Here is a 16372-nt window from a genome sequence, read left to right as displayed (position 1 = left end):
TCATCCTGTAGCCACTGCACCTGTGAATTCAATGCCTAGAAAGGAACAAGCTACCTCAGACTGATCACAATAAGTTTACCTCACAAGGCCCTATAATTCTGCCATGGAAAAATATTTTCTATGTAAAAATATGAAAAGACTGAGAAGAGTTTTTCATATACTGTAAGTTACAGATCAATTAAAATCACATCAGCTTGGAGTCATACCTTTCACAGTAATTTGGGCATACCTATATTTTTAAATCGGACAATGTGTATCAGTGTGGTACGGTCCAGCATGAACGCAGCAGCTGAAGCCTAAAGCTGAAATAATCACATCAGCATGGCCCTTAATTCTACCTAGTAAGTCCTTCCTTAGCAACATACAAGCTCTACTGTTTCATATATCTTATGGATCTGAAAGGTACTTTGTCTTCATTGAACTTCAGCAAATGTGGGCACCACACTGAAGACTGATATTATCCATAAGCATACTTTTAATACTATATTATAATATAAATGTATGCATTTCATTGAAGTTCATAATTTTAAAAAAAATGCCATTTTAGTTCTCAAAAAGCATTCTGATCTTTTATCTGTAATTTCACATGCACTACATAAAAGTTTAAAAATCCAAACTCATGTATATTAACTCAATATGGGACAAAGCTACTTAGTACAGGAAATTTCAAATATAAAAATTCTAACTAGAAATAAAGCATGTCATGGCAAAAATACCAGCATGAGACAGTACTTCTTAAAAACTATAAAACAAACTTAAAAGGAACGAAACAAACCTGTTCCAACTGTGCGGCAAACACAATGGTCACAGACAAGACAAAGTAGTCTCTGCAATATTCCGCCGGTCCAATCTGATGACAACCTTCTTCTTCATTCAAGACTGGTACTATACTTTTAGGGTCTATTCCAGAAAGAAGGGCAGATGCTAAGAGAGAAGAAACAAATTAAGTAACTTGTGGCAGGAATCTTACCTATCATTTTATTTTTACGTATTGTACATGTGAAAAGAAAAATTACAAATAGAAGGTCTTCTTGATGCTTCTAAGGCATTTCAACACAAAGAAGTCCCTAAGTATACATAAGTATAGCTACAAAAATAAAAAAAAAAAAATTCTATGGAGTGAGCACAGATGTTATTTTGAACACAGAATGCTCCTGTGTATTTCTATTTACTGTTCCAGTGAATAACATTACAGTGACTATTTCACTGCATTAGTCTACCATGCTGTTTATTTTATTCATGAAAGGGAATAAAGTAACTGCATAAGGCAACCTGTTCAATTGCTGAAAGTATGTCTCATTCCACACACCTGTAGAACATTTAATTTAAAGATTTTTCAACTGAAGACTTCAGTGCATAAAACACTGACTATATTCTGGTAAACTAGTTTATAGTGCTAGTAATCCAATACATTCAAGGCATCTCAGATTACACCAAACAGTAACAATCACACAGCACTTTTGCTAGTTAACCTAAAGGCTTCATTTCAAACACTAGAAATTTTAGACTACTTAGCTCAGTGAAGCAAAAAAATAAAAGAAAATAATTAAAAATACAAAGGAAAACATCTTCTTAACTATCTGAGTACACTAGGACTGGGTAGTCTAGCTTTGCCACACCCAATGCTTGTAATATTAACGTTAAGCCTGTGAAAAACCTGCACATCAGTTTTCCTCCAATACCTAAATATGGCACTAAATAACCTTGAGATAGCAAAAGAAACAGAAAAGCTGGCAAACTTCTTTGAATCAATTATTCCACAGAAAGCATGAGGTAGAAGTCAGTGCTGGATGAAAGCATATGGGATTTCTTGTATTTTCTCCCAGTGTCATGAGGAGATTGTGGGCAGAAAGATCACAAGGGAAGTGCAGATTAACACATCATTTATAATAGTTCCTTGCTCTTTTACAACGTTTACAGTATGCAAAATTCCCTGTGCTTTGATGTGAACCTGAAAGGAGGAAGTAAGCTAACTAAGGGAGTTTTTTTTTACAAAACCAGAGATCATGATAAGCAGATGATAAATTTAGCACTAGGAAAAACCCTCAAGGCAAGAATACAAAATAAGTAGTAGAAAATCCACTAGTTGCATCAGAGGCTCAAGCCTTTGGAAGTTATATAGATAGGCTTTTTGGGTGGGGGATAAGGGGGAGATAAATCTGTTTTTAGTTGGTGTTTTTTTTTTTTTATTTTAACTTTCCTACGGGTTTGGTTTTGTTCTTTTTTTTAAACTATGAACTTGCATGCAAAAAATCCCAGTTAAAAAATTGACTGAAAAGCACAGCACGTAAGGACACCTACTATCAGTAGTATCTGAGTTCTAATATATTTTTGACACATTTCACTAATTACCCAAGAGGCATGTACAAGGGAATCCAAAAGTGAGGATATTTTTCAAAGAGAGTGATATTATGTTACTTACCTTTCCCTTCTCTAGGAGATGCCTCCTTTGCTTTAAAACCATCAACCAGTGCTTTTGAATCAGTCTCCAACACAACACCTACTTGTATTTCAGATTTAAATTTAGTGTACTTGTTACTAAGCAGAGGATACCATTTGGGTGCCTACATGATTAAAAACAAAAAGGATTTTAAAAACATTAAAATAATATGATACTGTTACAGGAAAAATTGCTCTAGCTTTTCTACTACATCACTACTTCATTTGCTGCAAACAGAGCATGGTGCATCAGCCTGGGCATGGTGTGACAGTCTGCACAGGAAGGTGTGCAGGGAGGACTCCTCTTTGGAGAAGGGACATTCAACCTGCCAACTGCAGAGACTTCAAGCTCACATAACCCAGCAACTGGGCACCAGTCCATGACCATCTGCACAGCTCAAGGGCACTCATCTTACCTGCCCCTCAAGGCAGTAATGGTGGGCACCCATCACAGAATAAAGGCTGCAGCACCAGTTCAGGGGTCTGCACCATCTACCCTGGCAGTAGGTGATGCTTCCACCCAGACAGAGCTGCTATAGGGAGAGGCTGCAGGAAGTTCCCTGCCCTTTCTTTTGGGACAGAGACAGGCAGTAGACCTGCCTGCAGACAGTGTGCTGAGGTGGAGGACCTCCTGCAGCAGGTGGAGCCTGTGTAACACCAGGGAAAGGCAAGAAGGAATTGGATAGCTGATTCCGTGCAGGCTGCAGCAGACCTACAGCCAAAAACTGCCCACCAGCACACATAGAAGGGAGAGGGGGCAATAATGCAGAAGAACGGAAGCTTGCAACGGCAAGGCCCTGCAGGAAGACAAGACTTCTCCCAGTGCTTGAGGTACCCTTGCAGAACCACTTTGTCATTCTGCAGACTGAAGATGTAAGACCCATCACATCATGAGATAAGCTGGAGCTGAGTATGGCAGCTTGATCTGCTCCCTGTGTAACAGCCAGCACAACTAAGGAAAGGCAGTGCGTGATAGTAGTAGGTAACTCTCTCCTGAGAGGTTCAGAGGCACCCACTTGCTGACCTGACGTGCTCCTTAGAGAGATGTGCTGCTTACCAGGGCCTCACATCAGGGATGTAATCAAGACTGCCAAGCCTCACATAGTAGACTGACTATTATCCACTGCTGTTGTTTCATATGGACACCAATGATACAAGAGCAGTCTGAGGAGTACCAAGAAAGATCACAGCCCTGGAAGCAGCAGTAAGGGACCCTGGAGCACAGGCAGTTTTTTTTTCTCAATCCTCCTGGTCAAAGAGAAGGGGTTGGAAAGGGCCAGTCAGAGCTGGCCAATCAACAAATTGTTACAGGACTGATACCTCAGCCACTGGCTTAGCTACTTAAGACCATGGACTCCTAGTTAGGGGCTGGTGGGGCACATGAAGCTCAAGGGCAGCCTTGGCTACAATGACCATGAAGCAGTGGAATTTGAGATCTTTATTATTCTTTATTATGGAACACAAAGCCTTAAGGACACCAGGAACCTTACAAAGGATAAAATAAGACACTGTTATGACCTGTATCACAGTAATGTTTTGCTCAAGCACAACAGAATTTTGGTTGAACTTGTATGTATAATTACGCTTATACTATGCTGTGCTAAGGGACTAGAACTTCTGATTGCCTAACATATCTTCCACAGAGGCCTATTAAAAAAAAAACAACACAACAAGAAGAGAAGTAGGTGATCACTTAGGAGTCATACTCCAAAATACAACTCAATTTTTGCCTGTACATTAATTGAAATTCTATTATCTGTAATGGTACCAGCATCAAAACATAAGTTTTTAAAGCTTTAGACCCCATAACATACCTGTTTCTTTTCCTGTACAGCCCTTAAATCAAGTACAATATAGCCTATGTTATCCTTAGACGAAGATACAGGATCCAACACACAACATTGGAGTTTGATAGGTGTACGCTGCAGCCTGAAACAACAACTCAGTTGAAATCAAAATGTAAAAGTTACCTGTTCACAAATTTACATTTCAAGCATAGTAATAATACAAAATTTGTTAAATAGCTAGTTTCTGTAGGTCAGAAACTGAATTGATACTGAAGGTCTAAAATTCATCATTAAGAGATGAAATGAAGTGGATTGATTTTGTCAGACGAGTATACCAAAGTCTCACCAAGCCTCAAGTGTTATTAAAGTCATTAGTGACAAATAAATGCAAGATTGTCCACATACGAAAAATAAGCACTGCACCTCACATGAAAGTGGAATTTTACTTGTAAAGGTATCTTAAAAACAGGACTTATGCAAAAGATCTTTGTGACAGCACCAAACAATACTTAGAGACATAGATAAGGTATCTAGCACAAGGTACATTAGGCATTTTTTTCTCAAAGATCACATGGCCTTTTTAAATTCTTTGAAAATACAAAGGTAACATTAAAATCTGTCAGCCTAAATAAGAGTCATAGAAATCTTATTCAATTTTTCACATTTTCAGAAGCATTTAAAAATAGGCATTTCAGGCTTGAAGTTAATTCTTTGTCACTATATACATGAGAAAGCTTGAATCCAAAGCTTGAACTACAGAATTATTAATTTACTATAAGCTCTTGTTTTTTTTTCATTAGAGTAAAAACATACCCTTATATCACTCATTTTGCTACATACTACTTTTGTTTCTTGTGGCAACATTATGGTAGGTCAGGGCACAGCTAAAAAAAAAAAAAAGAATTCAAATGACAGTAACAGAAAAACTGTATTTCAGTAGCTGTAAAGAAAAGAAAATTAAGTTTTATTTCCGAATTAGACTGAAGTTTCTAATATTACCTGTGCTGATGAAGCGCTTTTCTGTCAAGTTCCCAAGCCAGCTCTGTAGCAAATTCTGGCTGATCCGTGTGCTCGACAGGATCAGTAGCCAACTGTTCACCATCAAACTTTGCCTCAACTATAAGCAGGTGCTTGGGTCGTTTTGGAAAACAGCGGCCTGTAAGAGAGTAACTGCCATGTGCCATCACCAAAAAAAGAAGTGAGAGCTGAGATTTCTGACATAAACCAATGACATAAAAACATATTTCCTTTGCCGTCTTCCCTGCACTTACTCTAAAGCTCTGTTCTTTATATTAAAAGAATTAAAAAAAATCTTCCTACTATGCAGGCACAAAAAAAAAAAAAAAGAGACCCCACACATTAGCACATGAAACAGAATATTTGAGAAGCATACAGAAACAGCAAGACAAGACAAAAACAAAGAACAAAGAGTAAGAAACTAGGCAACTGGTATGATTTAATTTTGAGAAATTGTGACTGGATTTAGGCCAAGTGAACAGGTGAGAGACAGACCAAATGTTTTTCCTCTACTGCAGATTTTATCTCTGCCCCACACTAATGCAACAAAATACAATCTCATGAAAGCAGTGAGAAGTGGATTTCCAACTGTCGTAAAAAAGAAGCACTACTTGATTAAGAGTGCCTGAAGTTGTGTAGGATTTGTCCTGTGCTTAGTATCCTCTCACATTCTGATTAATAATTTAAATGACAAAATGAATACTTAAAATTTACACATATCAGCGTGGCCTATGTACATGTTTGAGAACAGTATCCTATTTTAAACCTGCGTTGGCAAACTACCTAAATGAACAGAGAGGATTTACTTGACAAGGAGAAAGCACTCAGCCCCTAAAAAACCAAACAACCCAAAATATAAGGGGAAAAAATAAACCCTTCAAAAAAAAAAACCCATCATACCCCACAGACTATCACACTAATTATACCTCAGTAAGTAGAAATACAAGATGAAGCGTGACTAAAAAAACTTACAGTAGATGGCTAATATGGGATTAGAGACACCAGAGTACTACTTAGAAATAAAAAGGGGGCTTGAACTGACTGGGATTACCACAACACATGGGCTGGACTACACCGTTTTGACCCCAATGCTAAACTGTCCTGACATGTGCTGCCTGACTGCATTGGCTTCCGGCCAGCCAGGGAGCACCAAGGCTGTGCTGCTGCTGCTCGCAGTTGGGGCCGGAGGGCCGGCACAGCACAGGGGTCTCTGTCTGCACTTGGGCTCGATCCCAAAGGTATGGTGGGAGCAGCTGCACGTCAAACGGCAACACGGGCCAGGTGAGTTTGGTAGTACAGAAAAGGGAGGAGGCTTTCACAGAATCAGCTGGGTTTGAAAAGACATTTCAGATCATCAAATCCAACCATTACCCCAGCAACTACCAAGATCACCACTAAATCATGTCACTAAGGGCCTCATCTACACAGTCTGCAAACACTTCCAGGGACAGTGCCTGCACCCTGGGCAGGCTATTCCAATACTGGATTAGCTTTCAGTGATGAAATTTTTCCTAATACCCAATCCAAGCCCCTCCTGGTGCAGCTTAAGGCCATTACCTCTTGTCCTACCACCTGTTACTTGGTAGAAGAGACCAACTCCCACCTCACTACAACTTCCTTTTGGGCAGTTGTAGATAGCGATAAGGTCCCCCGTGAGCCTCTTCCCCAGACTAAACCTCCCCAGTTCCCTCAGCCGTTCCTCATCACACGCTCCAGGCCCTGCACCAGCTCTGTTGCCCTTCTCTGGACCTTCTCCAGCACCTCAATGTCTCTCTTGTAGTGAGGGGCCCAGAGCTGAACACAGTACTTGAGGTGCGGGCTCACCAGTGCATTACAGGGGGATGATCACTGCCCTGGTCCTGCTGGCCATGTCACTTATTTTAAATATTATTGTACACATGATTTTAAATAATGCTTTGGGTAAGTACCCCAGAAACAAACTGGGGGTAGTCTATCCTGCTTCAAGAGATGCAGATCCACCACGTTATTAATTGAGCAGTTAACTAAATGCAGCGAGTCTCAGCTCGCTCATTCCATAACATAAAACGCATCCTCGGGCACTGAACCGCCCCCCCCCCCAATTTTCCTTCCAGAACGGAAACATCGACAAGCAGCTGGGAGCCCGCGAACTCCTCCGGTTACCTTCCAGCACGGAGACGACAATCAGCAACCGATCCATGGCCCTGGAAACCATCTCCCCCTTCCGCCCGGGGACTGCTGCGGCGGCCGGGAAGCTATAAAAGCCCTGCCGCCACTCACCTCCCTTTTACCGCCTCGGAACCTTTAAACGCCAACTGCCACCGGCCACTGCACTTCCGCCTTGCCACTGCGGCACCGCCTGCCGCACGGCACGGCGCTTCCGGCGAGGCACTACAAGGCCGCGCCCCTCAGCGCCCTGGGCCCGCTACGCGACTCAGTGGTATGCATCTAACCAGTTGCATTGTTTCGCGCTTCTCTCGTCGGCTGCTTCTGGTTGGATTGACCCGTCGGTCTGTTTTGTGGGTTAGCAATGGAACGATTCAGGCAAGGCATCCTGTGTATTAAAACAGCGAAGTTTCCTTATGTTTCCTATTTCTATCACTGTGATGCGTAGCAGGGGAGGATACTGCACCTGGCTCCTGAGAAGTGCAGCTTTGTAGTGCTCAGATAATTTCTTAAAATAGTCTATCTTCCGATGAGGTAACACCCAGTTAAGCAATAATAACCAGGTATCAGTGTGTCCCCTGGCATCCTAGATTACATGTATGCTGTGACTGTGAGGCAAAAGAAACCATTTTTATTTTACAATCTTCTGTTTCATAGAATTACAGAATGGTTTGGGTTGGAAAGGACCTTAATGTCACCCAGCTCCAACCCCTTGACACAGGCAGGGACACCTACCACCATACCAGGTTGCTCCAAGCCCCATCCAACCTGGACTTGAGCACTGCCAGGGATGGGGGCAGGCACAGCTTCTCAGGGCAATCTGTGCCAGTGTAATATGATCGTTACAGTAAGGAATATCTTCCCAATATCCGGTCTAAATCTACCCTCTGTCAGTCTAAAGCCATTCCCTGTTGTCCTGTCACTACAGGCCCTTGTAAGTAGGCCCTCTCCAGGTTTTGTATACACCCCTTCAGGTATTGGAAGGCTGCTGTCTAGTTCCAAGTCTAAGTCCTAGTTTCTAGTTTATTAGATAGCCTGGCAAAAACTTTGCACTGAACTAAACATCTTCTTTGTTAATAATGCACATTTTTCCAGGAAGATACTGAGTTGTGATTTGCAAACATCGGGAGAGGTAGAGCCCCTTTCCTTTTGGAGGATTTCATTCTGATTCTGTTAAATGAATTTTCTCATTTCTGAGTTGAATCTGCCTGAGTTCAGTCCTAGCTGCTGCTTTCTGCTGTGGCATTTGCTACTGTGTAACACTGCATTTGGCATGGTAACTCTGCATGTTTACAGTTCAGTTCTTAAATATCTGTAACTGTCAACTTCTACAAACCCAGCTGTAGTTACTTTCAAAAAGAAGACACTTTTAAAAGAAGACTTGGAGACAGACCTCTGAAAAATGGGTCATTTTGGCTAGGAAGGGAACACGATCACAGATGACAAAAATGTACAATTTACCTGGAAACTTTTTTTGTTCGAAAATTTATTTCTCTAGGTGGGATTCCTTAAAATAATGTTTTGTGGTGACTTACATGAGTTCATTCCATATCAGAGTGCTGCAGTTTGTAACCAGAATAAGCTACTGTATCAGTAAATAAAGATATAAACAGTTAAATTGCTTATTCCAGGAATAAAAGCCAATAGTGATTTCTGGCTGAAAAAATAGTTTAAAAATATCTCTCAGTGGGCCTCTCCTTTTCCTCACAACAGTCTGCTGTATTTCATGACTTCTTGTTCCCTTCTATTTTTGGTCTTTCTTCACTTCTTGTTTTCCCATATTTTGTCTTGCTAACCTTCCAAATCCTATTAAGTATTTTTTCCACTTTCTTACCTACTCTGCAGACCAACGACCCAGGATGTAATCTTCCTCTAGGGAGAGTCTTCACAGTGAGCTTCTTTCCTTTTTAAATCTTTAGGTGGTGCCTACCTGAATAAAGACTTGCTATTTTTATCATCAGTCTTTTTTGAAATAAATAATCTCAGGTCCCAGAGTTCTTTCTGTTAGTCATGTATTCTATGATTTTATTTCCTGTTGGCCTTCTCTGAGCTTTTAATTAGCCCTCACCTTTCTTCACTGACAGTGCCTGTAGGTGGATAGATTACATCAGACAAGGCCACTTTAGTGTTTCTACAACAGAATTATTGCATGTTTTCCTCCATATTCTCCACTTTCTTCCTGTGATCTATGGATGGAAAACCAATTGGTTCTTGTAACTGCTCCTGGATCTGGTTTTTGCACACTTAGCAAGCTGAACTGGTTCAGCACAGGTTCAGACAAATGCCAGAACCAGCACAAAAGGAAGAAAGCAGATGGCTAACCACACTGGTTGAGAGCTGTTTGTGTCTGCAGATGGCATGTGATTTCTCTCCTTTTGGCTTCAGCAGTTCATTAAATGAGGCCATGAATCTTTATTCTCAGACATTCTCTCCTGGCCTTAGCCTGACTTTCAGCTTCATGTTACAGATATTAACTGTGCCAAGAATCTCGTCACCATTAACCTTTTCCAGTAAAGACTTTTTAAAATCTTCCTATCACCACCAAAGGCTGGTATTTTACTATGCTTTCATAGTCTTGCCTAGATGTTTTTCACCCTACCTGGGTGCCAGGCTGCAGGCTGTGCCCTGTTCTTGTGCCAGGATCGATGGCAGCAGTGAGCTCATATGCATGAGTGAGCCCCGGATAGAGGACCTCCTCCGCTTAGTACAGAGCTCCACAAGGGAGAAAGGGATAAAACCTGGTTCACTAGAGATAGGTCTATGGGCAATTCACTGATGTTGGAGGGAGGGTGTGCTAGTGAAGTCCTTTGGTCTCCTCCATGATGTGCTGAGGAAACAGAGGCACATTTGCAATGCCCCTGTACTAACCATGTCAGTGGAATAGAGGATGGAAATTCATGCAGCTGCAAAGATGCCAGGGGTTGCTGAAGTGTTAGGAACCACAGAAGCACCTGACAACAGTCACATAGTATTTATTGCTTCTCCCCCTGCAAAAGATGGCACCTTATCCATTGCATAGTCCATTTATCAAAAAAGTGTCTCACCAAATTAGTGACAAAGACGTTTTGTAGGACTGTGTCAAAGGCCTCACAGAAGTCAAGGCAAGTGGCATCTTCTGTTATCCATCAGTGCAATGACTCTGTCATAGAAGGCCACTAGATTATTAGGCACGATTTGCTCTTGGTGAAGCCATCCTAGCTCTCTTCTCATCACCTCCCTGTTATCTGTATGCCTTGACAAAGAGATCCAGGAGGATCTGTTCCATTTTCCCTAAGTCAAGTCTGTTTTCCTCATGATGGTACTTGGTAAGTGATTGACCTGTCTTTATCTCAACTTATAAGCTTTTCTGTCTTTTTCTCACTGGCCTGGTGAGGAGGGGGAGTGAGAGAGAAGCTGGGTGGGCATCTGGCAGCCAACCAAGTTTAACCCATGACAGCACCGTATTACAGAAAAATAAGGATTTTCTCATCATTTGAGAAGTAATGGAGAAATGGCTGTTTATTTTTACAACATTTTAGAATATTGAAAGCATAGAAAAATAGCCCACAAGAAATGTACATGGTACCATAGTTTCATAGTAATTCAGTGTCTGTGAGATAAAACTGCAGGAACCCAGTATGTATTTCTATTAATGCCATCAGTACAGACTGTAGTGTATTAAGTTGAAACTGGTTTTTAGCTCCAACTTTAAGGCTAAACATTTGGGAGCACAGCTTATATTATATATGGACACTTTTTTATAAATAGCATATTTAGTGCATTTTGCTCTCTGGATATCTAGTTTTAAAAAAAATGGTCATGATTTTTTGTAGTATTGCAAGCTTACAGCTATCACCGATTCCAGTCGATATTGTTCAACTACCCACAATCCAAAAACTTTTGAAAATACATGCCTGAATTGCCTCACCTTTAAAAAGGAAACAAAGTTAGGTAACTATTCACATTGTACAGGCAATTGTGCATAAATTTACTAGGAGATATTATTTTTCACTTGTTTGGTATTTGCCGCAGAAAATATATGTACTCAGTCAGAGATCAATATGATCAGACAAAAAGCCGTTTATTACAAAGCCTTAACCCCTTAAATACTATTTCTTACACGCACTTACAGTGATTTGGCATATTATGATTGGATACATGTCCTGAAGACCCTTTGCATCTAGCATATAATTGGTTAAGCACAGGTGTGGGAACTTGACCTCGAAAGCTTGTCAACAGTCCACAGTTCTCATTAACTCGGTGAAATCCAGCTTCTTCTTATCTTGCTTGTTTAGGCTTCTTCGGGCCTCTCACGGCCTTGCTGTATCTTTCAGGATTTTCAGAGTTTATGTACCAATTATCCATTCTCCTGTGAGAACACTGTCTCCGCATCTCCCCCTTTTTGTATATTCAACACAGATTACATCATTGACTAATACATATGCATTAAGGATTGCTACATCAGTCTATTACATCAGCCTCTTTTGCGCTTGCGCAGCCCCCTCTGGTGGTTGCCCTGATGAAGTAAGGAGTCTTCCTCAGATGAAGTAAGGAGTCTTCCTCAGATGAAGTAAGGAGTCTTCCTCAGATGAAGTAAGAAGTCTTCCTCAGGTTGTCCTCTTCACCTTTTCTCTACTTGGATAGGTCCCAATCGTCTTGTGGACGTTAGCATTCTCTTATCTTCACCAGGATGCTTCTGGTATGCCCTTTTTGGCTATCTTAAAAGTTCTGCTTGGGTAGAGTTTTACAATACATACTTCCCTAAATACACCCATACTCCCCTCACCATATATAGTTATGTTAGCTCTTGCTACCAAGGCTACCATTGTAACATTTAGTTATAGAGTAACTATGATACCAAACGGCAAAGTTACAATGTCTTCTAATATGCAAAGCCTCACTATTGATTTATAAATGTCTCAAATATCATTTTACTATTTTATATGATTATTTTATTGTAAAAACTTCACCCTTTTCTAACACTCCGAGAAGCATCATTGCAGTGCGAGGTGGCAGGCTCAACCTTAGCGGGCGTCCCCGCAGAGGCTCTGCCTCCCTCACAGCGCATGAGGCTTGGGCTTTTATTCTGACGAAAATGCACACTCATTCCGACACAGGTGGCCAGCCTATGTTGGGAGAAGTGGCCAGCAATATCTACAAAGGTCTCCAAAGGTTGATAGAAACCTGGACATACTTATTTTTACCAACTTCTAGTTCATGAGTATCACAGAGAGACTGTATTAAATGAGTCACAGTATGCCCAATACCCCTGATAAGAACATACGAAAGACCTTCCCACCACCGAAAACGCACACAATATGCCTGTATCCCGTGTTTGTCTCGCTGTAGGTTCGGGAGGGTGGGTGGGGGGTGGTGGATGTTTTTTTTTGTTTTCTGTTTGGGTTTTTTTGTTTGTTTTTTACTTTAACATAAAAATGATTGCTCTCTTCACTATAAAAAGGACTGAAAACATCCATAAAACGGAAGTCCTAAGCTGAAATTTCAATTAATTCAATCACTGACAAGGGGGGTTGTCCTGGGGTAGTACTGACTCTTTCCAGGGTTTCACCCGTTGAGCTGGCACCCACCGCAGACCGGAATCTGTAATTATACACATATAACCTCAACCAGTTAGTTTTACTTCTGCAGGACCTTTCCAAATGCCGGTTTCCAAATCCTTGTACTGGACCAGAATACCCAGAGTTTTAGTCATATAACCTGAACCTAATGCCTGACCATGTATTATAGCAGGGGGGTCATTAAAGTCTCCTGTCAATTGCACAAAATTCATAACATATACAGCTTTCTGTATCCTTGCTACTGGTGTACATCCTTCTTCTCCCGTTTTTTGTTTTTCCAACAACTGTTTCAAAGTTTGATGTGTTCGTTCAATAATAGCTTGTCCTGTAAGAGAATAGTGTCAATAGTAACATGGACATATTTCAATTTCCCAAAAGAGGGTACATGAGTCACATCCATTTGCCAAAGCTGGAGGCCTCGAGGGTTGACTCCAAGGCCTATACCTGCTGCTTGGCCTTGACAATCGGGACAAGACTAGTGATTTTTGTCATGATGTGATCTAAGGCCTCATACTGAGCTTTTGATAGAACTCTTTTGTTCTGCCTTTGACTCACCCTTTAAAAGGGGCATGAGATTGGTCAGATCATCATTTGAGATTTGAGCTATTTTCGAATTTTCAGGGATGTTGACCGGAGGAGCATGTGTTTGCACCATGATCCCAATATTTCCAGTATAGTCAGCATCAATTACACCGGGTAATACAAAGATTCCTTTCCTTGATGTTGATGATCGTCCCAGTAGCAAAGCACATAACCCATGACCAAGAGGCCCATTTAATTTAGATGGAATACAATGAACAGAAGTATCAGTTATGGTAAAATCTATTGCTGTTGCTACGTCCACTCCGGCACTCCCTGCAGTGGCAGAGGGGATGCAGTCCAGACACCCTGATTTTGTGTCATCGCGCAGGGTGACATCGCACTCACATTCAAGTTTCCCAAAGGGGTTCTGTCTTTTTAAACTTTGAACGACATTCAATTGTCTTGTGGCCAAATTTGTCACATTTAATACATTTGTCTGCAAAATCAGTAACACCACAGTGAGGGGGGCAGGTTGCTGAACTGGTTTTCTTTACAGTACACTGCTTTTTAAAATGCTCCATCCGTCCACAATTATAACATCTCATACCTTTACTACCCCCACGATCACCCTGACCTTGTTGTAGAAGGGGTTTAACAGCAGCGGCAAAGGCAGTAGCCATGTATCCAGCCTTTTCCTGTGCTGTGCCCACTTTAGAACATGCATCCATATTTCTTGAAGACCAGCAGATTTTGGCAAAACCTGCAAAATATGCTTACAAGCTGGGTTAGCATTTTCCATAGCCAGAGACATAAGCATGGATTCTTTAGCATTAGATGCCAGATCAATATTCTTTTCGATAGCCTCTGTCAATCTGTCAATAAATTGCATATATGGCTCAGTAGGTCCCTGCTTTACTGATGTATATGAAGGATTAGGTTTTCCCACTTCCGGCATAGCTTTCAGAGCAGCTAAAGCCAATTGCTGTGCTTGCTGTAAAACTTCAATTTTCATACAAGCTTGTACTCCATCAGGGTGAAATTGTCCCTTTCCCAGTAACATTTCAGATGAAACACTGTGATGTGGTGATGAGGATTACACTCTGAATTCTCATCTGCAGCTCTTGCAGCAAGCTCCTCAAACCCACTTTTAAAATGTAGGAGCTGTGAAGGACTTAATAAAATTGCAGCCACTCTGAGACAATCATTTGGAGTTAGACTGTACTGTGCGCCAGTTTTTGCCCAGAATGTTTTATGCCTGAAGCAGACGACACTACCATGGCTGTAGCACCGGGAGCTGAATCTAATGTGGGTGCCGAGCCCTGCTGTTGTGAAGGCGAGTCAGAGAGAGCTGTAAAAACGGATTTTGCTGCCTGTTTCTCAGCCTTCATTGCGGCTAGAGTCCCTTTTAGTAGTAACCAGGGGGCAGCAAGAGACTTCGCCTCCTTAAACCCACAAGTAACTTGATCCCACAGGCGTGCCCCAATTTTTTTTTCAAGTCCCGAGATCAAAAGCTTCATTAACCCCCTTGATCAGCTCTTTTTCTTTACTCCAGAGCAACAATCTTTTTAGCAGATTATCGTCATATTCTATCCCTCTCACTGAGAGGATATGCTGGAAGAGCTTAAGGATGACCATTTTTTCTTTACTTAATTGATTCCCCATCCTAACCCTCTTCCAGACCCCGTCGGCTGTTACCTTATTTGCACTGCGCAGTGTCTTCCGGGCTCACAAGGCTCCGTTCCGAGGCGACTACCTCCCGATCCTGGTCCTGCCGCATCAAACCCAGCTGACATCCCTGCGGCTCCGCGTTTTCCACTTTCTTCAGTGCCACGCGCTTTAATTCCTTCAGTTTCAATATGAAAAATATGGGGGGTCCCTGCTCGGGCGCCATTTGCCGCAGAAAATATATGGACCCAGTCAGAGATCAATATGATCAGACAAGACCTGTTTATTACAAAGCCTTAACCCCTTAAATACTATTTCTTACACGCACTTACAGCGATTTGGTATATTATGATTGGATACATGTCCTGAAGACCCTTAGTGACTAACATAATTGGTTAAGCACAGGTGTGGGAACTTGACCTCGAAAGCTTGTCAACAGTCCACAGTTCTCATTAACTCGGTGAAATCCAGCTTCTTCTTATCTTGCTTGTTTAGGCTTCTTCGGGCCTCTCACGGCCTTGCTGTATCTTTCAGGATTTTCAGAGTTTATGTACCAATTATCCATTCTCCTGTGAGAACACTGTCTCCGCAGGTATTGTAATTGTTCCTAATGCCTTTTTGGATTGCTCATTTTCATATTTTGTATTATGCTGTCTTACACTACATCCATCTATGATGTGGCTGGAAGGATTTCTTCCCAGTAGTCTTAAGAGAAGGTTTCTAAAATTATGGTCCAACATCAGCTAAATTTGTAGGAATTGTTCCTAATATCACCCATGAATGGTGTTGCATTACAGCACTAGTTGTAACTGATTCAGAGGGTAAAGTATAATACATAATGAATAACCATTGAGATATCATTTTGTATTTGCATTTTTTTTCTGACATGTTTAAAAAAATCTGGCAATATGATCCTGCCTGAGGCTTAAAACAGTTCTATGTGGCACATCCTTCCTCACCAGTAAGGCAGAATTAAAGGCTTTCACTCTACTGAGGGACATGGAAGGAGGTAAGGAAGGAAGGAAGGAAGGGAGGAGGGAAGGAGGGAGAGAAGGAGGGAGGGGGGAGGGGAAGGAAGGAGGGAAGGAAGGAAAAAGGGAAGGAAGGATGGAAGGAAGGGAAGAGGGAAGGAAGAGGGGAAGGAAGGAAGGAGGGAAGGAAGGAAAAAGCGAAGGAAGGAAGGAAGGAAGGGAGGAAGGGAGGGAAGGAAAGAAGGAAGGAGGGAGGGAGGGAGGATGG

The 16372-nt window shown here is 41.6% G+C and overlaps 1 protein-coding gene across 4 annotated transcripts in view; it reads right to left on the bottom strand.

The window, feature by feature from the left end:
• CEP120 (centrosomal protein 120) overlaps nt 1-7472 on the bottom strand; it is a 40616-nt gene extending 33144 nt beyond the window's left edge. For all 4 annotated transcript variants that reach the window (XM_061468667.1, XM_061468670.1, XM_061468671.1 and 1 more), the window contains exons 1-5: nt 7386-7472; nt 5226-5382; nt 4254-4368; nt 2423-2564; nt 776-924 (exon numbers count right to left, since the gene is read on the bottom strand). In XM_061468667.1, the coding sequence (XP_061324651.1) occupies nt 776-924; nt 2423-2564; nt 4254-4368; nt 5226-5382; nt 7386-7437 (615 nt within the window). In that variant the 5' untranslated portion in view covers nt 7438-7472. The remainder of the gene's footprint in view (nt 1-775; nt 925-2422; nt 2565-4253; nt 4369-5225; nt 5383-7385) is intronic.
• Nucleotides 7473-16372: the final 8900 nt, after the last annotated feature.

This window comes from Pezoporus flaviventris, unplaced genomic scaffold (assembly GCF_033815535.1).
Source record: "Pezoporus flaviventris isolate CSIRO_AGI_PZ_B2104156 unplaced genomic scaffold, CSIRO_AGI_Pfla_v1 ptg000050l, whole genome shotgun sequence".
Taxonomy (NCBI): Eukaryota; Metazoa; Chordata; class Aves; order Psittaciformes; family Psittacidae; genus Pezoporus; species Pezoporus flaviventris.
This window is presented reverse-complemented; position numbering and strand designations above follow the sequence as displayed.